Source organism: Medicago truncatula, chromosome 4 (assembly GCF_003473485.1).
Source record: "Medicago truncatula cultivar Jemalong A17 chromosome 4, MtrunA17r5.0-ANR, whole genome shotgun sequence".
Classification (NCBI taxonomy): domain Eukaryota; kingdom Viridiplantae; phylum Streptophyta; class Magnoliopsida; order Fabales; family Fabaceae; genus Medicago; species Medicago truncatula.
This window is the reverse complement of record NC_053045.1, coordinates 55,174,300-55,199,095: the sequence shown is the minus strand read 5'-3', so window position 1 is coordinate 55,199,095 and position 24,796 is coordinate 55,174,300. Positions and strand designations below refer to the sequence as shown.

The 24,796-nt window shown below is 34.6% G+C and overlaps 3 protein-coding genes and 1 long non-coding RNA gene across 4 annotated transcripts; 2 read left to right on the top strand and 2 right to left on the bottom strand.

Moving 5' to 3' along the window:
• The first annotated feature begins 5,657 nt into the window (after positions 1–5,657).
• On the top strand, positions 5,658–8,823 carry LOC11446640 (G-type lectin S-receptor-like serine/threonine-protein kinase LECRK1). Its single transcript, XM_003609261.4, has one exon. The coding sequence runs from the start codon at positions 6,132–6,134 to the stop codon at positions 8,655–8,657; it is 2,526 nt and encodes an 841-aa protein (XP_003609309.1). The 5' UTR covers positions 5,658–6,131; the 3' UTR covers positions 8,658–8,823.
• Positions 8,824–10,379: 1,556 nt separating this feature from the next.
• Positions 10,380–13,400, top strand: LOC11446639 (G-type lectin S-receptor-like serine/threonine-protein kinase LECRK1). The gene has a single exon (XM_003609260.4). It carries the CDS (start codon positions 10,566–10,568, stop codon positions 12,996–12,998), a length of 2,433 nt encoding a protein of 810 aa, XP_003609308.2. The 5' UTR covers positions 10,380–10,565; the 3' UTR covers positions 12,999–13,400.
• A 5,262-nt stretch (positions 13,401–18,662) lies between these two features.
• Positions 18,663–21,467, bottom strand: LOC11441209 (G-type lectin S-receptor-like serine/threonine-protein kinase LECRK1). Its single transcript, XM_003609258.4, has one exon. It carries the CDS (start codon positions 21,273–21,275, stop codon positions 18,837–18,839), a length of 2,439 nt encoding a protein of 812 aa, XP_003609306.4. The 5' UTR covers positions 21,276–21,467; the 3' UTR covers positions 18,663–18,836.
• A 792-nt stretch (positions 21,468–22,259) lies between these two features.
• On the bottom strand, positions 22,260–23,930 carry LOC112421014 (uncharacterized). Its single transcript, XR_005645929.1, has 2 exons — positions 23,786–23,930; positions 22,260–22,536 (listed from the first exon to the last, which is right to left on the bottom strand). It is a non-coding gene; the product is annotated as an uncharacterized lncRNA (long non-coding RNA).
• Positions 23,931–24,796: the final 866 nt, after the last annotated feature.

Genomic DNA, 24,796 nt, shown 5'->3' with positions numbered 1-24,796 from the left:
CTGAGAAACTTTTGCTTGTCTAGATGGTTCTCTTAGATCTAGCAGTCAATCATGTACATCGAATACTTGTTGAATTATGCAAGGTAGTTCTTAGAAACTAACTTTATTTTCTTTCTCAAAATGCATACAACGAGATATTTTCTTTTGCTTCAACCTCATTACCTCAACAAGGTAAGAGGACATCAAGTCTAGTCTTCATGTAATGCCACTAAATTTTTCAACCATGCAGCCATAACTTTGGTCACAATGCAATCTTGATGCAACATAGTTGAAAGGTATATCAAAATACATTCATGTTAGTGATGCAATTTTCCACTGACTTTAAAATGTTGCTGATGCGATGTAAACTCACATTCAATTTAAGTTTGTCGTTTTAGCCAACTTTAATCATAGCGAGGATTGAGAAGATAATGACATCAGTTGGAACTGAAAACACTGGGTACGAGATACAAGACCACAATTTCCTTATTCAGTAATTTATTATTCTGTCTTCTTTTTCTTTTGTATACATGAAACTTGTATTGAGATTTCAAATTGTTTCTATTTCTATTTTGAGTACATAAATCTCTTAGATTTTACTTTTTCATTTAAAAGTTTGAGTATACTTATATTGGATTGGTTGATATGTTAGGAACCAATCATTATGGAGTTAGTTAGTTAGTCAACCAATGACCGAACTGCAGCTTGTCGATGAAACTATAAAATATATTGATTTTAGAGTGCAAATAGATCAATTGTATAACTTTTTACACTGTCAATCTATAACAGGTACTGTTGGAGAATCCATGATTTTGTTGGAGCATCCATGACTCTTACATAATTTTATTACCGAATGGAAAGAATCCGTGCGATGTAAGTGGGTGTCTACTGTGAAGTATTATTCATACAGATCAGTTGAAAGGTATAAGGCTCGCTAGATGGCCAAGGGTTTCACTCAGACCTATGACACAGACTACTCAGAGACATTTGCCTCTATTGCAAAATTAAACACGAATCCTTTTATCTCTTGCTGCTAAGTGCTGATTGGCCCCTACATCTGTTGGATGTTAATTGTTAAAAAAGTATTCCTCAACGGTGGTCTAGAAGAAGTATACATGGATGGTCCCTAAAATTTAGAGCTTGTTATACTATGTAGAAAAAGTAGGGTAATGCTGCAGAAGAAACCTAGATGTTAATGTGTTGGAACCTGAGGAGATTCTTCTCTCTGGTTGGGCTTATATTTACATTGTTGCAGGCAAGCTAAATAAGCTTGTCCCTTGGGAAGTTATTGATAATAATGTCATGGAAAATATGGTTAAGGTGACCCTTTGATGTGTCCAAGAACCTTTTCTCAGGCCAACAATGAAGGGTGTGTTGTTGATATTCCGAGGGATTGCTGCCGATATAGCAATTCCTCCTTTGTCCTGATTCCAGTTTTCGTGAAGAAAATACTGCAGCAGTTCCTCATGTGGCTTTCAAGTTTGAGTTTATTTATTTGCGTTCTGTTACCTTTTCTCAGGCCAACAATGAAGGGTGTGTTGTTGATGTTTCGAGGGATTGCTGCTGATATAGCAATTCCTCCTTTGTCCTGATTCCAGTTTTCATGAAGAAAATACTGCAGCAGTTCCTCATGTGGCTTTCAAGTTTGAGTTTATTTATTTGTGTCCTGTTATGTGTTTTTCCTTATGTCAATTCATGATAGTACGATTTAGCAGCAGATATTTAGTATTTTCTTAAATGTTTAATTTGACTTGAACATGAACCAAATTTATTGGTTTTACGATTTTTATTTGACAAGAGGTTAACAGAATATCCTTCCGATTGATAAGGCTGTCATGTCTCCAACTTGAGTTAAGAACTTACGATAAAAGAAGGTAGCCAACCAAAAGTTAATTTGGTTATTCCTCATGTTAATCCATGTTATGTAGCAGTTGATGTTTTAATTAGGTAGTCACCATTGATTGTAATTCAACTTTGTTTTTTATTTTTCCGGAAGGTTGATCCAGCTGGTAAGAAATTGATAGTGTGTGTTCAACTCTGCTGTCAGTATGAGGATCTCATTGGTGGACAATGTAAATACACTATCAGCGCTTTTGAGGGCTGCTTCTGAGACCCTACTCACATAAATTGTTTATTATCCAAAAAAAAATATATTTTATTTTCACTTAGGATGTGTTTGGTTAAGAAGAGAAGTTGTGAAGAGAGAAATAAGTAAGAGAGAGTATGAGAAGAGAGAAAAATGTAAGAAATAGAAGAGATTTGATGCGTTGTTTGATATAAGAGAATGAGAAGAGAGAGAAATAGAAGAGAGAGAAGTTTATTGTGTTTTTGAAATGACAATAACACCCTTAACTAAAAAATTATTATTTTCAATTCATTTTATGTCAAATTTAATTTATTTTTATTTAATTAAGCTATCTCCTTATACTACTAAAAAAACTGCAATATTTTATATTGAGCTTTAATTTATTCTAATAATTATTAATTACATTAGTTTAATATAATAATTTTTTTCTCAAGAGAAAACGTAAAAAAAAAAAAAAGAGAAATCCTAAAAAATATATAGAGAAGATAAATTGTGTGGGCTTCTCATCATTAAAGAGAAGATAAATTGTGTGGGCCCTACATCAATTTGATCTCTCTTCTCCATTTCTCTGCAATGCCAAACAGAAGAAGTGGAGCATTTCTTCTCAATCTCTCTCGCTTGTCTTTCTTTCGCCACTATTTCTTACGTTCCAAACAAGCTGTTAGTGTTTGCAACTTAACCAACTTTAATGTGCTACTCCATTTATGTTTTTTGCACTTAGCATCTTGTATTGCTGATATTATTGCTAATGATTTTGCCTCGGTCAAAAAGTAACATAGAATAATAATTATCTACTATCTTAAAGAAAAAGATTTTTAACTGATCAACTGAGTCGCCAGACCAGAATTGTTACGGATCAAAGTTGATTACGATAATAAAGAAACTACAAGTTAATAATTCTCCTTTTGAAGAGTTGACTACCTTATGCTAGAATAGACCCATGACCATTGATTCTCTCTCTTGTCTTGCACAATAATATAGGGGAATCAATCAAGTACTATTTCTCCATTCACACTTATAAGACCAAAAAGGCTTAAAAAAAAAATACTACCCGGTCAGTCAAATAGACTATTATTTTCTCAAACAATAGCATGATGAATAAATGATTTTTGGTCTTGAAATGAGAATGTTTGTTCCAACTAGAGGGGCTATGAACTTCTAATATAATTTTAATTTAACATATGAGAGAATTATAAAAATATGATATGAAATAAAAAAAATTAGAGCCTTCAACAGACTGATATGTTGAATGGTTTATTGTTATTGTTTATTAGCATTTCTTGAGTTGATATAGCTGAAACGAACAAGAGTACTTAATTCACCTTGACTGTGCAACACAAGACTTTGAGTCAATGACCATGGGTCTATGCTAAAGAGAGAGCACTGAAGTTGCAAGGCCAAAGAAATTTCTGATTTTCCTTGCCCCACACGGTTTGTGCTGAGGAAACTTCACCTTTTCTTGATTTCCCTCCTAGTTGTATTATTGTACATTAATCAATGAGCACAACAAATGAACCACTTGTTATTATTGATCATGCGTGGAAATTCAGCTTCCAGGTGGATGACTTGCAACTATGCACGAGGTAGTCAACTCTTAAAAGGGAAAATATTAACTTTAATGTGGCATGTAACACCGATATTATTGAACTCTGAAACACGGAAACTTTTAGGATAGGCATGTTCTGGTGTCCGACACTCGTCGGAGTTTGACATCCATATGTTTAAAAACCTTTTTTTTTTTTTATTCGACACACCTTAGATACTCTTGTACGCTTCTAAGACATATCCATTGAGGTTATAAGTGTAGAAACAATCATGATTAGTGGCGGTTTCACTGCCCGGCGACCCGGGCAGGCGGGCACGCACCTGGGCTCCGGCCTAAATTTTTTGCAATTTCTTATGTAAATTTCTCTGAATTTCTTATATAAACCCCTATAAATTGGGTAATTTCTTTAGATTTTTTTATTGCAATTTCTTATGTAAACACCTATAAAGGTGTTGCAAATTTTTTTTCCCAGGCTTTGTAACAATCCTGGCTCCGTCGCTGATCATGATGGTGTTAAAAACATTAAATATGATTACATAATTTTTGCCTTTTGGGTAGTAAATGGATGAATGCAAATGAAAGACTAACATATATTGTTTTATATATGTGGAGTAATCCTTGTAAAATTTATTTATATTAGATTTGATCATTGTAATATATAGATATTTGATTTTAGTCCTTCAAAATAAGAATTAAAAATAAATATTATATGGATAAAAAAATAAAATTATAATAAAAAAAACTAAAATCTGTTCAAATTACAAGGGGTAAACACTATTTAACTCTACATTTTTTTATTGAAACAAACATTATTAAGGTATTTTTCACTACCGGTGCTGTGGGGGGTCTTGATTAAGTGCATGTGCTTGTAGGTCACTGGACTGGTGTTTGGATTTCAAGATCCATTATGGTTGGATCATGGACTTCTGAGTTTTTTGACTGTGTCAAATCCATTAGGTAGAGAGAGACTCTGAGGCTAAGATGACTCATAAAAAAAGTTGGCTCTACAGGTCCCTCAGGTTGTTCAACTTTTGAAAAAAAAAAAGATAGGAAAATATTTCATGTTATTTAAAAAGACATTTTCATGCCTCAAAACAATTACATTTTCAGTGAACAAAAAATACAATTTCAGACTCCCTAAAAAAAAAAAAAAAAAAAACAATTTCAGATAAACTTTGTTGTCTAAAATACACTTTCAAATTATGTGCGAGCAGTAGAGGTCCTCAATGATGCCCAAATAAATTATATACCTCAATGTGTAAAAAATTGAGACAGACTACCAAATCATAAAGAGGAAAATTAGAAGGGGTTTAAATCTTTTTAAAAAGTGGTAAGCTAAAATCACAAAAACGCAATATTTGAAGGGTTAAAAGTGCAATTGAGAGAAATTAACAAGAATAGTACTTAATTCAGCTATACCGTGCAAGACAAGATATTGAGTCAATGGCCATAGGTCTATGCTAATGGCGGAGCACTGAAATTGTAAGTGCCAAACAAATTTCTATTTTTGCCTGCCACACACGGTTTATCACTAGAATCCATTCAACTCTTCAAAAGAAGAATTATGAGTTTATGAATAAGAAATTAAGAATAGGATCATAATTTTCGTTGAGACACCAGAGAAATAGTTACCAATTCTATGGCTTACAACCCTGTCCTGTTGTTACTGTTCTTTTTCTTCATGCTATTTACTTGTTCGTGCTTTGACGTATCACAAACGCGTACTACTACTGGGAAGCCTACTCCAGAAGCAACAACTGAAAAACACCCCAGAATCATTGGGTTGGGTTCTTTGCTCTATCCTAAAGGCGAAAATACTTCATGGCCATCACAAAAAGTATTGTTTTAGAAAGTAATAGTCAATTTTCCTTCAAAAAAAAGAAAAAGAAAGTAATAGTCAATTTGTAGCATAATTAGCAGTGAAGGTTAGTGCAAACAAAAGTTCTGTTTTCCCCTGCCCCACACGGTTTATGCAGAAGAAACTTTACTTATTCTTGATTTCCCAGTGAGCACGGCATTTGATTCAGAAATGGAATCCAGATTCCAGGAGGATGACTTGAAGTGAACTATTCCAAAAAGAATTATTATCTTAGTTCCTTCCTAGACACTTCTGGTTTGACCCAGTGAGTCGATCGGTAAAAGTCATCCTTTTTTGCTTAGAGACCATAGAATTATTATTTTCACTAGCGTCAAAAGGGCACTAACATGTCTGTTTTTCCATTTTCATCGATAAAGATTAGTAGATTACATAAGTTGTAAACCTATTGTTTAAAAAATTAAGTTGGTAAAGAAGCAAACAATGGTAAAAGGAAACTTTGCATCTTTTTATATAAACAGGACATCATTTTTTTAAGGGGCACCAAAATTATTATTTTTACTTATTAGTTAGTATTATACAAATATATTTCTTTTTAACCTGATCAATCTTTTGGGACAAAAAATACAAGAGTGAATTGATCATTAAGAAATAAGAATCATAATTTTCTTTTGGGACGCTTACGTTAGTTTCCCAATCCTACTATGGCTTCCACCCTTGCTTTGTTATCAATACTGTTCTCCATCTTCTTCATGCTATTTACATTAATAGAAGCCACACACAATACAACTGAAAAAACTCAACCCATTATCATTCCATTGGGGTCTTTCCTCGCTCCTAAAGGTGAAAATACTTCATGGCAATCAAGTTCTGGCCATTTTGCTTTTGGGTTTTACCCCAAAGGTAATGGTTTTGCTGTTGGAATATGGTTGGTTAATCCATCTGAAAACACAACCACTGTTGTGTGGACTGCTAACCGTGATGCTCCAGCAGTCTCCTCTAAATCTATGTTGAATTTGACAGAGCAAGGTCTGCTTCTTCAAAATGGAAACAGAGATTCAGCTATGAATAAAGACTTGAGAGATGATTCAGAGGAGAATTTGGTCTCTAAGGCATCTATGCATGATTCTGGCAACTTTGTGCTTTATGATGAGAATTCTACAGTTATATGGCAAAGCTTTGATCACCCAACAGACACCATATTAGGAGGTCAGAGTTTGACTGCTGCTGATGATTATTTAATCTCTAGTGTGTCCGAATCAGACCATTCTAGTGGACGTTTCTATCTTGGGGTGCAAGGTGATAGAAGTGTTGCTGCTTACCCTTTTTACAGCTTCAGAAGTGATGAGGATGCTTACTGGGATTCAAACACTTCGCATCAGATGTACGGACAACAGCTCAGTCTTGACATTAAAGGCTTTCTTTGTGTAAATGCTGCAATTTGTGATCCTTTAAATCGAGTTTACCCTTATAGTTCTTGTACACCTGAATCTCCTGATCATCATAGTCAATGTTTCAACCATACCAATAAGCCTAGAAAGAAGTCAAACAACGCAACTTCAATCTACCGTGCAACACTTGACGTAGATGGAAACTTGAGATTGTATGAACACCAATTTCATTTTGAAGGCAACAATAGCTCTCGTGTGGTAATGTTGTGGAAAGCACTTAATGAGACATGTTTAGTGAAGGGGTTTTGTGGGTTGAACAGTTATTGCACTTCCAACATCAGCAGTGATGCTGTCTGCAAGTGTTATCCTGGTTTCATCCTTTCCGAGACCAAAAGTAATCCTAAATTGCCTATGGACTGCGTACAGAAACATAGCAAAGATGACTGTGAAAGCAGCGAAGGCACGGCGTTATATAATTATACTAACTTTAAGAATATGTCTTGGGGTGATATTCCATATTCTGTTATACCTGTGATGAACATGAAAACTTGTGAGCAGGCTTGCCAAGAAGATTGTGTTTGCGGGGGAGCAATATATACAAACACTAGCTGCAATAAATATAGGCTTCCACTTATTTATGGCAGGGTTCAAAATGATTCTTCCACCGTGTCTGTGGCCCTATTAAAGATTCGTTCTTCAACAACTGCCATTATTTCACCTCCAACCTCAAACAACACCAATGTGCCTAAGCCCGAGGTTGTTGTTGAAAGCAAGAGGAATCTGATAATGATCCTATCTCTTACTTTGGGCGTCGTTGCATTAATTTGTTTGGTCTTTGCAGTGTCCGTTTTCTTCACTTATAGGCGTCAAGTTAATAGGTACGCAATGTTGTCTGAAAGTGAAAAACTTGAATTTACTGAAGAATGTTCCCTGCGTTCATTTTCTTTTGACGAACTTGAAAAATCAACTGGGGGATTTTCAGAAGAGATAGGGAGAGGATCATTTGGAGTTGTTTATAAAGGTAAAAGGGGCAACAATAACAAGAGTATTGCTGTGAAGAGACTGGAGGAGAGAATTACTGATGAAGGGGAGAGGGAGTTCCAAGCTGAAATTACTGCCATTGCTCGAACTCATCATAGGAATTTGGTTAAGCTTGTTGGTTTTTGTATAGAAGGATCAAAGAAGCTCCTTGTTTATGAATTTGTCAGCAAAGGATCTCTTGCAAATCTCCTCTTTGAAGGGGAAACGAGACTATCTTGGAAAGACAAAATGAAACTTGCATTGGATGTGGCTAGAGGTCTTTTGTATCTACACGAAGAGTGTGATGTCCGAATCATCCATTGCAATATAAATCCTCGAAAAATACTTATAGACGAAGCATGGACCGCAAAAATAACTGATTTTGGATTCGCAAGGTTATCAAAGAGGGGCCATTCAAGAACCAAAATAGGGGATGGTACAAGCAGGTACTTGGCACCTGAATGGCAGAAGGAGGACGCATCAGTATCAGTAAAAGCTGACGTTTATAGTTTTGGGGTGGTACTATTGGAGATTATTTGCCGCAAAAGAAGTATAGATATGAATAATATTTCCTCGGCCGATGAAATCCCTCTTTCCACCTGGGTGTATCAATGTTTTGCATCAGGACAATTGAACAAGCTAATCACACATAATGAAAATGATATGGATTGGAAGATATTGGAAAGAATGGTGAAAGTCGGGTTGTGGTGTGTGCAAGACCACCAATCTCTCCGTCCTGCAATGAAGAATGTAATCTTGATGTTGGAAGGTTTGAAAGATATTCCAGTTCCTCCCTCTGCAGCTCGCTTGCTTGAGTAGTCTTGTAGGGATTGTTATATGTTGCTTTTGTGAATTTTTATTTTATTTTTGTCTTGAATTTGTTGTTCAGGTTGTGTACTATACTATATGTCCCAACTGTTACAATCTAGTAGTTTAATTGTAAGGATATTTTATGTGGGTATGCTTGTTCGATTTTGTGACTCCACGTTTCATCTTCTTTATGAGTTAAATACTCCATCTCTCTAATAATATTTGTTGCATTCTAGAGAACAAATGTCCCACAAAGATTGTCCATTTTAGTTTCCAATTAACATTGATTTCAAGCAGTTTATAGCTTATCATTATGGAGTTAAAATTTATTATGACAAGTCTTGGTGATCATGTTTGTTATTGCAATATATATTTAATAGATTAATATATGAATATATTCAAGTGGAAGTAGAACTTCAAATCGAAGTGGTTATTAAATATTTTAGCAAATGTATAATGACATAAAAATTTGTGTATTGGTGCAACAATATACTTAATATGACAAAGCGTCATGATTTGATCACAGTTGGTGAATACTATCAAAAGTATATAAGTTAATCCATAGACAAAGTTATGAAAATTCAAAAATCTACGTGAAAGATTGAATATTCAAAGTTTATAAAAGTTAAAAGGAGATCTTACAATTATTTGACGAAATGATTGGCAAGGATATTGTTGTGAATTCCTTGAAAAAATCACACCAATAAAATACTTAATGTGTGGAGCAAAATAATCAAGCAATCAAAACAAGTAAGATCATCCATACAAAAGTAGAAAAATAATAAGTATACAGTTCGATTAGTGGTACTAAGATTTCATGTGAGTTATGCACACTTGTTCTAATGAATATTTTTTTTTTTTTTTGCTTTCGCACTGGTTTCCGACCCACCAATGGTGAGCGACTAATCCGGCTCGTGCGTAGAGGCATGTGCACTGGCCAAGCGTTGTTCCCCCTGGGAATCGAACCCGGTATTCCCCGGGTACGTCCTTGGAAGGAGCTCCTTGCCACTGGAACCCAAGCAACTTGGTTGTTCTAATGAATAGTTAGTTCAAAGCTTGTCTATCATTCTATTTGGAGATGAGTGAAATCTTAACTCACTAAGTAAAGGTTCAAATCGTGAGATACCTTTATCTGAAACCACGATATTTCCGAAATAATGGATTTAGATATATTCTGAAAATCGTTGGGGATTGTGAGAGAAATTTCCAAAATATATTAGGAAAATCGCAATGGTTAAATTAAATGGATACATTTTAGAGAAAATGTGTAATGTTTGACAAATACTAAATCATTCTTTCTTTTTTGTAGTGTACGAGAGAAATTGACAGAACTTTATTCTGTAAACTAACATTGATCGTTTGGTGTAAATGTGTAAGTCACGTCAAGGATTCCATGGTATCCTAAAGGGGATTTGTCAAATACCCTTTTGCATCCGATTGACATAATTGGTGGGGAAGAATAGAATCTAAAGGTTAATGCAGGATCCATTAACATCTGCTTAATAGTAACTGACCCTCGACACAAGTTTTAACATTAAGTAGGATCATCCATTAACAATTTTTTTTATTTATCTCCCTCTAAATGGAACTCTTCATTTGATCTGACAAAAGATAATCCTATCTCTTTTTTATCAAATGGAGCCATACTCTCTTTTTTTCCTTCCTCTTTTGTCTTCATTAAAAGATATTTCTTTCCTGATGGATTTGGGCTCAAGGGAAGACTTGCTTGGTCAAGGTCTTGCACTCTTGCTATGCTAATTTTCCACAACTGTTTATTGTGAGGCATTGACTAAGACAACTCTTTTGAATCACACTATGCAAGGCAGTGACATTAGGAATAACAACTTTCCTTCTTTCTAAAAAAAAAAAAAAACTTTGCTTCTCTTCTCTCTGAGATAATAAAAAAACCCAATAGTCATGGTCATGGATGCCTCCTATACTGCAACTTTCACCTTCCTTCTGTTCATGTTCTTACCATTATCTAATACTGGAGCTCAAACACAATCACAACTATTAGAGCGGATAGCACCGGGTTCCTCACTTTCCCCCGGTAGCAGTGATTACAAATCTATGTGGTTTTCTCCTTCTGGCCAATTCGCTTTTGGCTTTTATTCACAAGGCAACAATGGCTTTGCTATTGGAATTTGGTTGGTTGGCAAGAATAAGATGAACAACACAATAGTATGGACTGCAAACCGTGATGACCCTCCAGTAACCTCAACTGTAAAGCTACAATTTACCATGAAGGGTACAATAATACTAACAGATCAACAGGGACAACAGAAGCTTATTGTTAATGCTAATACAAGAGCTTCCTCGGCCTCCATGCTTGATTCTGGGAACTTTGTACTATATGACAACCATAATATTTCCAGCATCATATGGCAGAGTTTCGATCACCCGACTGATACTTTATTGGAGAGTCAATCTCTGCCTTGTGGAGGCCAACTGTCCTCTAGTTTATCAGAGACCAATCACTCAACCGGAAGGTTTCAACTCAACATGCAGGTTGATGGAAATCTTGTTCTGTACCCAGCATACACAACAAAAACAGGTTGGGATTCTTATTGGACCTCTGATACTGTTAGTGCCAATGTCAAACATCATCTTTACCTTAACAGTACAGGTTTACTGCAGATCTGGAATGACAGCAGTGATTCTAGCCGTATTACCACTTTGCGTAATACTGAAGAAGACCAACAGAACACTGGAAACCAGACTATTTATCGTGCAACTCTTGATTTTGATGGGGTTTTTAGGCTGTATGCTTATCATGTTAACAATGGAAGTAACATTATTATGGGAAGTTGGCCAGGGAAGAATCCATGCTATGTAAAGGGGTTTTGTGGCTACAACAGTTTCTGCACATTCGATGACGACAAACCAGTATGCAATTGTCTCCCGGGTTATAAACTTATAGATGCAAATGAAGATACTCTTGGCTGTGAAAGGAACTATTCAACATCAGAGTGTAGAGGTGACAAATATGGTGTGGCCTTTTATAACATGGTCCCAATGACCAATCTTGTTTGGAATGACCATCCTTATTTCAAAGATGATGATATGTCATCAGAAGAAGAATGCTTATTTGCTTGTTTGATTGATTGCAATTGTTGGGCTGCAATTTATGAAGAAGGAAGATGCAAGAAACAAGGACTTCCTTTGAGATATGTCAAACGAACACATGAAGCTGACGATTTTACCACTGCTTTCTTAAAGGTTGGAAACAACAGCATCCAAAGCTCAAAGGGGTATGAAAGACCTTTTGCTTATCCAATCAAGACTACAAGTAACAAAGCAATAGTGCATATTATTGTTGTTACCTCCTTGTTTAGCATCATGTCGTGTTCAACGATCGTTATATCCATCCATTACATGTACAAAATTCGGGTATTAAAGTATAAAAGGCTAACAGAAACTGTTAACTTTGGAGGGCAGAATGCAGATTTGGCTTTGAGAAGGTTTACATACAATGAGCTGAGAAGAGCAACAAATAATTTCAAGGAAGAGTTGGGTAAGGGTGCTTTTGGAAAAGTTTACAAAGGAGCCTTAAACAAAGGTAAGAGATTGATTGCAGTGAAGAGACTAGAGAAGGTGGTGGAAGATGGGGAAAGGGAATTTCAAGCAGAAGTGAGATCCATTGGGAAAACCCACCACAGGAACCTAGTTAGATTGCTGGGTTTTTGTCATGAGGGTTCAAAAAGGCTTTTGGTTTATGAATACATGAGCAACGGATCACTTGAAAAGCTTCTGTTTGGTGATCAAAGACGTCCAGATTGGGATGAGAGAGTAAGAATGGCACTGGACATTGCTAGAGGGATCTCGTATCTCCATGAAGAATGTGAGGCACCAATCATTCATTGTGACATAAAGCCTCAAAACATTTTGATGGATGAGTTTTGGACTGCCAAGATATCCGATTTTGGTCTTGCAAAACTTTTAATGCCGGACCAAACCAGAACTTTCACGGTTGTTAGAGGGACACGGGGCTACATGGCTCCAGAATGGAACATGAACGTGCCAATATCACTTAAGGCAGATGTTTATAGCTATGGAATAATGTTGTTTGAAATTTTATGTTGCAGAAGAAACCTAGATGTTAATGTGTTGGAACCTGAGGAGATTCTTCTCTCTGGTTGGGCTTATAAGTGCCTTGTTGCGGGACAGGTGAATAATCTTGTTCCTTGGGAAGTCATTGATAATAATGTCATGGAAAATATGGTTAAAGTGGCACTTTGGTGTATCCAAGATGACCCTTTTCTCAGGCCAACGATGAAGGGTGTGGTGTTGATGTTAGAAGGAGTTACTGATATAGCAATTCCTCCTTGTCCAGATTCCGGTTATGCATAAAAGTAACTGTTTCAGCTGTTCCTCATGTGGCTTTTAAGTTTGTTTATTTGTGTCAAGTAATGTATTTTTGTTTTTCTTTAAGTATTTAAGGTTGTCTCTGCTGTGTCTAAAATAAGGAAGCAGGCAAAAAATGAATGTAGTTATTCCTCATGCCAATTCATGTTACAACTTAGCAGCAAAAAAAGCTAATTGGTTTTGTTATGTCAACAACAAAGAATAAAGGGAAATATCATTGTTAAATCTTATTTTCATTTGACTAAAGGTTTACAAAATATCCTTCCCATCGTTAAGGTTTGCCTTGTCTCCAAGTTGTGTTGCATAAAATAAGGCAGTAAACCAAATGTTAATTTTGCTATTCCTCATGTTAATCCATGCTTTGTCTAGCAGATGATATGTTTTGTCCAGTAGTCCGTTAGTCCACATTGTTTTTTATCTTGTAGTGTTTGACACTTTAATCAACTTTAATATATATGCTACTCTATTTACTTTTTTTTTTGCAATGCAGATGTTACTACTAATAATAAGTTTACTTTGGTAAAAAAAAAAGTTAATATGGACTCTCAAGGAAACAATGCATGTTTTTACTTATCATGTTTTTCCGGCTATATTCAAGATTCTTTTGATATTTTGCATGCCGAGTTATACGCTATATACCAAGGCCTGGCCAAAGAGATGGTTATTGTTGAAATTGTTTTCTACTCTAATTTTTTACATTGTATCAAACTCATAAAAGACCCATCCATGAAGTTCCAGGTTTATGCTGTTTTAATTCAAGAAATAAAGAATTTAATAGTAATATCACAGTTTATCATACTCTTTGAGATAAGAACCAATGCGTGGATTTTGATTTTATCGCTAAGCTTTGAGCATTATTGGATATGGATCTCCTCCACCATGCAGCCAGAACTTTCTTTTCTAGTGAGTAATTCATGTGCTTGTTTTCTTCCTTTTCGTTTTGTTGTTTTGATTAGCCTTGTAACAAAAAAAAAAAAAATTATGATTTTTACTGATCAACTCAATGGCCAAGAACATGTTTTCAATCAAAAGTATCCTACAAAGCAAGCAACGATCAAAGTTGATTATGGAAATGGAAATAAAGGGACTATGTCAATAACTCTCCGGGTTGACTACCTCGTGCATCGCTTCTAGTCATCCCTCCCGGAATATGAATTTCCTCGCATCAATCAAGGAAAAATCAAGAATAAGTAAAGTTCCCTCCATAATTCCCAAACTGTGATAAAGGTGATATTCTTCTTCTCCTGAAAAAAACTATACTCTTGGATATATATACATATTATTACCAAAGTAGTGGATTTTTTCAATTAAATTACCAAATAAATAGAATTTTCAAAAAATTTGTCAAAAAAAATAATTTTCAAAAAGGAAAATTCTATGGTAAAGTCATGATAATGACTTTTTTGGTGAAGTTAACTCTAACCAATCATTGAGCATATACTGTCTTGGTTAATCAAAATTCATCTTCTCCAAAATTCACATTCTCGAACTCTAAAACCGTTTCTCTCCAAAATTCATCTGCTTAATCAAATCTCTTTCTCTCCAAAATTTATCTTCTCCAAATTATGCTGTAATTCTGTATGCATATGTTGCAAGCTGGTGTTATGCTGTAATGAACAGAAGCTATGTTGAGGCTTTTAGCTATTGGTGCTAACCAAACAGTACCATAATCGTAGAAAACCCAATCAGGTTTTGATGTTTTGAGAATCTCAATAATATCATCTTTAAGAAGATAAGCTAGTTCAAGGAATTTGTTCATGTTTAGTGGAATGTCCATAGTGTTTTCTGCACCTGGTGGGAATTGCTCTACGTGTGGTAAAGGCAACCTTACTAATTTGATAAATGCTTCAATGGTTTTGGGTGTTTTGGCAAAGGAGATGAAGAACAAAATGAATAATTACATTGGTCCATCAGCAGACTCCTGGTTGACATGACATAAGGGTTATGCTATTGGTAAAATAAAATAACTTTTTCAAAATAGTCAATTTACTGACTACACCATAGAAGCACCCTTTTCAAAAAAATTATTAAATAAGATAATTTATACCTGCAATCAACAACTTACACTTTTTTTATTTAAGCATAGTCGTGGCCGTCAGCCACGACTTTGCTTCTATTTATTTTAAAAATGACGTTTAGTGACATACAATATCCGTCACCAAAAGTCACCCGTCTGTCAATAAAACGTTAGCTTCACAAACATATTTAGCAAGAGTTTTATCTATAGGCCATGTCCGTAGATGTAAGTCCAAAATATAACCTCATTCCTGCTCTTGAATCTATAAATGTTAACTATTAAACAATTTAGTTACTGCTCTTGAATCTATAAATGTTAACTATTAAACCATTTAGTTAGACTGTTATTTTTTTTCTACTCTATCTATTTTTCGTGTGCCATATATATATATATATATATATATATATATATATATATATATTTTTTACAATAAAGCTAATGAGGTTTTAGATTCTATAATCCGAAATATGATCATATATAAACAACAATCAAAATTTCTTCTATTTCAGCAGTTGCGAATTTTGCTTTTAAAACCAACAAAGTAAAAATGATAAAACATGTCAAATAAAATTAAAAAAATATATAAAAATACCACCCAAAAATTCTAAAAATCAAATAAAACTAATGCAAATTTTTTCGATTTTTTCTAAGAATACCAAAATAAAAATAAAAATAAAAAAGGGTCTAAACGATGGAATTTTAGATTTTGAGGGGCGGAATACCTTAGGAAGTCCCTTAGGGGAGTCTTGATCCTTGATTTATTTCTGATTTTTTAGAAAAGTTTCGAAGCAATTTGATCAAGTAGTTCGAAAACTAAATTTTCGATTGGGACATGGCTAGAACAACTAACAATGACCTAAAACACAAGGATGAAGTTATGATAATTAGTATGGTCTTTAAATTGGTTATCCATGTTACAAACAGACTCAGTATTTATGTTGATACAGTTAGGATTATATAATCCGAACTATTTTCCCCTGCATTCTTGGCACAATAGAGTTGTTTAGGGGGTGTTAGGTTTTTTTAATCCGAAAAAGTAAGGAACGCGTCCTATTTTTTGAGTGTTCGGATTATAAAGTCCGAATTGGTGGAAGACTCATTGCAAATTATATAATCCGAAAATCCCATAGGCATTTTCGTACAAAAAAATAAGACGTACGAGAAATTGATAGAGTGGAAAAATAATAGTCATTTAAGTTATAGTGACATATTTTGTTTGTCGCTAAAGTTTATTTTTTGTTGGTGATTTCCAAAATAATGGAATCACTTTACAACCAAAAGTTGTAACTCTTCACCAAGAGTTGTAACTCTTCATGAAAATCATTCATATACATTGGAACCTTTGGCAAATGGGTGCTTAATGAACCATAACATTGATTCAAGTGTATATGATCATAACCTTTGGCAAATGGATGCTTAATGAACCATTGCATTGATTCAAGTCAAAAAAGTGTTTTCTCTCATGTTCATGTGAAGGGTCATATAATGTACTATAAATGTTTAACATTTGGGCATTAATTTGGACAACAAGAACAGAAATTTTGTTACATTAACAACATAATTCTCCCTCATTCTCTTACTCTAAATTATCTATCAATTCTCTAATGAATGAGTGAATTGTTTGAACCATAAATTTGTAAAATACTGATATGAGATATGATTGGTGTGGTTGTGCAATACACATCAAGGAACTCATAGTATCATGAAGGGGATTCGCTGGTCATTCATATTGCATCAAATATACAATTATTGATGGGGTGAATCGAACCTAAAGGTTAGTGTGGCAACCCCATGCGCTTTGAGTTTTACATGCATAACCATTAAACTTTTCAGGTTTCAAAGTGCAACAACATCTTTCTAACAATCAAGTTATATACACTTCGTCATGTTCATCTTCATCATCTTCTTAGTCAAGTTATTGTAGCAGACCCCAAAACAAGTTATATAAAACAATCTTTAGGTTCGATTATGATTTACTTGTGATTAAATGGCTGCAACTTAAATGAGATGGTAACAACTTTCTACCATGGTGAAAGATACATATTTAATTTAAATGAATATGTGATACATGTTTGAACATAGATAGTGTTTGCCTATGTAGATTTTCGCTCCGGTTGATGCATGAAAATTGTTTGTTTAGATTTTAAAAATAAGGTGGTTTATGTTTTGAAAATAATTTCCATGTACAATTAACATTGACCTCCCTTTTGAGGTATGTTAAAATGTCACTGACACTCCCTATATTTTTTTAACTTAACACAAATCTCGCCTGCTTAATTTAACATGTCATAAGCACCTCTCCTCTGAGTTAACATCATTTGCACGTTGTTAACATACAAATTGTTTGATCCACACACAATAAATTTTTACCAAAGCCTCCTTCAATTTTGAAACGGCCATTGTTGATTCTTTCCTTTCCTTTCCTCTCACTATGTTCCCTTCTATTGCAGTTCTATTTTCCCTGTATGTTTTTATGTATCTTTACGCATGTTCTGGTATTTTAAACAAGTTGTTGTTATGACTCTTGACAACAAGAAAATGATGGGAAAGCTATTGGTTGATGCTCAAAATATGATCACATATGTTAATACGAAATAGAATAATATTGATCAAAATTACCGTCAAATTGTCATATTATATAAACTAACAGAAAAAAAAACTTGTCAACAGATTAACCAAAGAGAATGTGTATTGTTGAAAGGCTTTGTTTGTGCCAATTTAAAGGCAAAGTACAGTTTGAAGAATGGTAAAAAAAGGAAGAAAAAAAAACCTGCAACAAAGATCTAAAAACTTTCAGAAAAAAATGCAGAACTGTGTTTTTCTTAACAGTGCTAACGGTGTTAACATAAAGGGGAGGTAAGTGTTTTTTCTAAACTAGAAGGGTGTTTGTGTTGTTTAGTGTAACTTCGTGGGAGGTCAATGCAATTTGCCCTATCTAATGCGAGTCTTTCCAATTACTCAACATTGTCTCCACACTTCGGTGCTTAAAATATTTTAATATTTAATTAGTTAAATTAATTAATAGCCCGAAAAAGTAGAAGAATTATAATAGCCAACGGCAATAAAGTAGTATCCACTTGCCAAAACCTTTTTTGATATTCATATTTTTCACTTATGTTTTTCTTTTTTACCGATGTTATTATGCAAGAGATGTTCTCTTCCTCCAAAACTTCAAAGATATTTTCTGCAAAATTTATCTCCTATTCAACTTCTTCTTCCTCTTTCTTCGATCTTCACATACTCATCTTTGTTTGCCGGTTTCGAAAAATTATAGAGAAATTTATGTGAACCAATTTGCAAAAGTACCAATTCGCAGTTCACAACATATCAATAGAATTATGTGACTACAGTTGTACATAATTTAGTTACTAACAGTGATGTAAGATACTAAATGTAAATACTGAATTCATTTTATAGCTTATAGGTTCCATAATCCATATAATAAAACTAAAACCTATGGAATTCAAAGAAGCTGTGTTTTGAGTTTTGACATTTAACTGAACTTCACAATATGTAATGTAATTTATGTTCCGTCTCTTCTTCGCTACGTATTAATATCACTATATGATGTATTTGGAAATCATTTATGAAAATCAATAGTATATATACCTGCTGCTAAAACACAACATCAGTTAACAATTAACATGCGTACTGCATCAGCTTTTGGCTTGCTACCTTATTTCATTGATCTAAATACGACTTAGATTAGATACAACTTGAACAAATGAGAAAGAAAAACAATAATAAGTAACACGGCAAAAACAAATGAACTGAAAACCACATGAGGAACTGCTGCTACATTTCACTCATGCAAAATTCGAATTTGGACACGGAGGAATTGCTATATCAGTAATCCCTTCTAACATCAACACCACACCCTTCATTGTTGGCCTGAGAAAAGGGTCATCTTGGATACACCAAAGTGCCACCTTAACCATATTTTCCATGACATTTTTATCAATGGCTTCTGAAGGAACAAGCTTGTTTACGTCTCCTGCAATAAAGCACTTATAAGTCCAACCAGCAAGAAGAATCTCCTCAGGTTCCAACACATTAACATCTAGGTTTCTTCTGCAACATAAGATTTCCAACAGCACTATTCCATAGCTATAAACATCTGTTTTCACTGATATTGCCACGTTCTTGTTCCACTCCGGGGCCATGTACCCTCTTGTCCCTCTGACCATCGTGAATGTTCTGGTTTGGTCTGGCATTAAAAGTTTTGCAAGCCCAAAATCAGATATCTTGGCAGTCCAAAACTTATCCATCAAAATGTTTTGAGGCTTTAAGTCGCAATGAATGATTGGAGCATCACACTCTTCATGGAGATACAAGATCCCTCTAGCAATATCCAGTGCTATTCTTACTCTCTCATTCCAATCTGGGCGTCTTTGATCACCAAAAAGAAGCTTTCCAAGTGATCCGTTGCTCATGTATTCATAAACCAGAAGCCTTTTTGAACCCTCAACACAAAAACCAAGCAATCTAACTAGGTTCCTGTGGTGGGTTTTCCCAATGGATCTCACTTCTGCTTGAAATTCCTTTTCACCTTCTTCCACCACTTTTTCTAGTCTCTTCACTGCAATCAATCTCTTACCTTTGTTTAAGGCCCCTTTGTAAACTGATCCAAAAGCACCCTTACCCAACTCTTCCTTAAAATGATTTGTTGCTCTTTTCAGCTCGTTATATGAAAACCTTCTCAGAGTCACCTCTTCATTCAACCCTAGGTTCCCAGTGTCCGTTAGCCTTTTGTACCTTAATACCCGAATCTTGTAAACGTAATGGATGGATATTAAAATCGCTGAACACAAAAGCGCAGTAAAAATTGATGTAACAATGATAATATGCACCACTGCTTTGGTACTTGTAATTAGAGGTGGCTGTGGATAAAAAAGTGTATCATTCCCCTTCCAGTTTTCGATGCTGCCATTTCCCACCTTTATGTATGCTGCTGCAGGCGAGTCGTCGGCTTCATGTGTCCTTGTGACATATCTCAAAGGCAACCCTTGTTTCTTGCATCTTTCTTCCTCATACAGTGCAGCCCAACAGTTGCAATCAACCAAACAAGCAAATGAGCATTCTTTTTCCGATAATATATCCTCAGTCTCAAAATAAGGATGGTCTTTCCATACAATATTGTTCATTGGGACCATATCATAAAAGGCCAAACCATCTTTCTCAGCTCTACACTCTGCTTTCGAATAGTTCCTTTCGCAGCCGAGAGTCTTTTCATTTGCATCTATAAATTTATAACCCGTGAGACAGTTGCATAATGGTTTATCATCCTTGAATGTGCAGTAACTGTTTAAGCTACAAAACCCCTTTACTTCACAGGGGTTATTCCCCGGAAAACTTGCGATAATTTTGTCACTGCCATTGTTAACATGACGAGCATGCAGCCGAAAAACCCCATCAAAATCAAGGGTTGCACGATAAATAGTCTGGTTTCCGCCAGTCTCTTGCTGGTCCTCGTCAGCATCATTCAAAATTTTAATAAGGCTAGAATCACTGCTGTCATCCAAGATCTGAAGTAAACCTGTACTTTTAAGGTAAAGATGATGTTTGACATTGGCACTAACAGTATCAGAGGCCCAATAAGCATCCCAACTTGTTTCAGCTATGTATGCTGGATACAGAACAAGATTTCCATCAACCTGCATGTTGAGTTGAAACCTTCCGGTTGAGTGATTGGTCTCTGATAAACTAGAGGACAGTTTGCCTCCACAAGGTAGAGATTGACTCTCCAATAGAGTATCAGTTGGGTGATCGAAACTCTGCCATATGATGCTGGAAATATTATTGTTGTCATATAGTACAAAGTTCCCAGAATCAAGCATGGAGGCCGAGGAAGCTCTTGTATTAGCATTAACAATAAGCTTCTGTTGTCCCTGTTGATCTGTTAGTATTATTGTACCCTTCATGGTAAATTGTAGCTTTACAGTTGAGGTTACTGGAGGGTCATCACGGTTTGCAGTCCATACTATTGTGCTGTTCATCTTATTCTTGCCAACCAACCAAATTCCAATAGCAAAGCCATTGTTGCCTTGTGAATAAAAGCCAAAAGCGAATTGGCCAGAAGGAGAAAGCCACATAGATTTGTAATCACTGCTACCGGGGGAAAGTGAGGAACCCGGTGCTATCCGCGCCAGTAGTTGTGATTGTGTTTGAGCTCCAACATTTGATAATGGTAAGGACATAAACAGAAGGAAGGTGAAAGTTGTAGTATAGGAGGCATCCATGACCATAACTATTGGGTTTTTTATTATCTCAGAGAGAAGAGAAGCAAAGTTTTTTTTTTTTTTTTGAGAAAGAAGGAAAGTTGTTATTCCTAATGTCACTGCCTTGCATAGTGTGATTCCAAAGACTTTTCTTAGTCATCGCCTCACAATAAACAGTCGTGGAAAATTAGCATAGCAAGAGTGCAAGACCTTGACCAAGCAAGTCTTCCCTTGAGCCTACCAATATCCATCAGGAAACAAAATATCTTTCAATGAAGACAAAAGGAAAAAAAGAACAGAAAAAAAAAAAGAGAATATGGCCCATAGGAAATGTTTACTTGAATTAGCTTATCAAAAAATTGTGTAGTAAATTATAAGCTATAAGCTCTCGAGAAAGTGACAGTTAGCACAAATATTTTTTAGTCAAATGAGCTTATAAACATAAGTTATAAGCTATAAGCTCAAAAATGGATCTTTCCAAACATATATGACTTGTGAAAAACGCAATATATCATGAATTTTGTACAAGGAAAACACTTTTTATTTATTTTTTTGGAATACAAAGGGCTATGTAGAAGTCTAAAAGAAAATAAAAACTACATAGCTACTTGGTAAGGTAAGGAGACACCTCGAAAATCATAAGCTAAAACTTGAGACACCTTTATAGAAGTCGATTGATCCACTACTACAATAATGACATTTAGTAACACTTGAAAATTGTAACTAAATCAAGAAAAATGTTAGTAATTAAATTTAGTAACACCTGAACAATTGTTAGGTAAAGCCCGTGTTACCAAAGAGTTTTAGTTACATTTTATAGTACTATCCGTAACAATCAAAAAGTGTCGCAAATGTTACACTATTGTAACACTTTTTGTATAACTAGTAACAATAAAAAAGTGTTACATTTATAAATTTTAAGAAGTTGTAAAAAGTGTGGCAAAATTGTTTAGACTATAATTTTTTTAATCTACAAAAATTTTCTTTGCTTAGACTTCATTCATATTTGAATTAACATATTAGAGACAAGTTTTAATAACCAATTTGAATTACATACTCTATAAAATTTCCCCTGTCTTGCATAATGAAAATGAACTATGCACTATGCAACACATTTTGAATTACATACTAAAACGATTACAAGTTTTCATCCAATGTACCATGTACTCTATAATTATAACATAGTCACAGGTATAATTGTAGTCTATATCCCCTGTCTTCCCATGTCTTTTCCTTTCTTTCTTCTTCAAATCTTCTCACATCCTTTTATAGTATTCAACTTTTTGTTCTGCCAAAACAAACAATATAATGCATGCTTATGTGGTGGTCACATATAAACTATAACATAGTCATAGGTAGCAACATAGAAAAACTTGCAATGATATCAACAATCACAAAGCAACATACAATAGTAAAACCAAATATTGTTGAATCAAAAGATCAAAAATATACTCAGAAATGAGCAACAAAACAGAACAATCAAACAAGCTCTTTTTAATTCCTTATGTACATGTTATTTCTATAGCTAATTGTCCAATTCTTGAGTCTCCTTCCTACAAGAAGCATACCTTCTAAAAGCCCATCTAAATTAAGTATTAACAATCGAATTAAGTATTTGATGTGAATTAAGTATTAACATCTAAAGTCCAGTAATAACAATCAAATTAAGTATTAACAGTAGGAACGAAGCTAACCTTAGACCATCTTTTGAAGAGCATCAATAGCCAACGTATTTGATGTCACAAATAAAGGATTTGGGTCATTACTTTTGACACCATTGTCTGATCCGGTCACAGACCCTCGGCAATAACTCTAGTAGCAGTATCCTAAACAAAAGACACGCCTCATTGCCTTGTATGTGAATTTTCTTGTACACACAATGAACACACATACATTCACATAGAAAATTCACAAACCTTGTCAGTCATGATTAACTAGAAAGAGCAATTTGCACATTTTGTTCAGAATTGCAGTTCATATAGTTAATTGCATTTCAACATCTAAGAAAGATAAGTACATACATTTAAGACTATTAAGTACATACAATGTGTATCTAAGAAACTCAGAAGCTTAAACCAAAGCACATCATCCATACAAACATATTTGCAACATAATTTAGTAGAAAATCCTGACAGGTAGAGCAGAAACCAAAGTGACATGATAAGGTGAGGATTCCTAGTAAAATAAAGTCAAGGATAAAACCCAGTATTGAACTTTTTTCCTATGAATCTGAAGGTGAAGATTCCTTGTGTTTTTATATTGCTTCAAACATGAAAAGTTACATTTCTCCTATGCAATGGGAAGCTTATACACACATAAATCATCCAAACAACTAAACACATAAATTGCCAAGTAAACTAATCTGAAAGGTTAGCTTTCACACTGTTTGTTCAATTCTAAATTTCTCATGCCAAATTGCAGCATTATAGAACTAGTTATCATAAATGTGAAAACTATGCAAAATCCTGTCCAAGGAAACTAGCCACGGACATAAATTAACATGGACATCATACCATCAGGGCAAATAGAAAGGATACCTTTAAGTCTGCTTTTGCACTATTACAGGTTTCTAATAGCTCTAATAGCCACCCACTGTCGGAGCTGAAGCAGCAATAGTTTGGTTGTGCGTGACGGGAAACTGACCGACTTCTGTATCATCGAGGAACTAATATCCATTTCTTTAACCCTAAGTTTCATGAAAAGGAAATATTAGAGTTAAAGATTCAGGAGTTGAATTCTCCCATGAGAGAAAATATTAACATAGCAATTAAAATACTAACATTTGTCATTAAAAAAAATGTAGATAGTTCACATCTACTACACAACCTATATTAGTAACACATCAACATATCTATTTGGTTTCTTGAAAATATGCTAAATCTAACATTTCAACTTAGGGTTTGTTTGGGTGTTTGGAGGGGAGGGAAGGGCCTTGGAGGGACAAACATATAGGGAAAAATTGAGAAATCATTCGCATTTTTCGAAAGATTGTGTTTTTAGAGAGTGATAAATTGATGCTTATGATTAATATATTTTTAATTTTAAGAATATAATAACAACATATATTAAATTTGAAGAATTCACATAAACCCTCTCAAATCCTCTTCCAATACAATTTTTTAGTTCCCCAAATGAGGAGGGTTTTATATTTTAAAGAAAAATAAGCCCCCCAAAACCTCTCCTCCGAATGTCCTCTATTTTTTCCACTTACTCCTTTTTTTTTTCAAATCCTCCCCTCCAAACTCACAAACAAAGCCTTAGAGAAAGCAAATGATCGATTAATCTTCCGCATCATGCCTCATCCCACATAACTCCAAATTTTGCCAGTGTTGATACTATCATTCCTAGTTTGAAAAATATTCATTCAAAATTATTGATGTCCATCCAGCCTCTTAATTAGAAGATCTACAAGGTTGCCTGGAAAGAAACATATATGAAGCAAAAATTATGCCACTGTCTACTTTTCTTTGATGAAGTGTCTGTCAAGTTCAATATATTTTGTTTTATCATGGTGCAATTCTAGGTCTATCTGAAGAGCAAGTAAATTA

Excerpts from the sequence above, each read along its gene's own strand:
- LOC11446640 (XM_003609261.4), top strand. The coding sequence starts at position 6,132 with ATGGCTTCCACCCTTGCTTTGTTATCAATACTGTTCTCCATCTTCTTC.
- LOC11446639 (XM_003609260.4), top strand. The coding sequence starts at position 10,566 with ATGGTCATGGATGCCTCCTATACTGCAACTTTCACCTTCCTTCTGTTC.
- LOC11441209 (XM_003609258.4), bottom strand. The coding sequence starts at position 21,275 with ATGGTCATGGATGCCTCCTATACTACAACTTTCACCTTCCTTCTGTTT.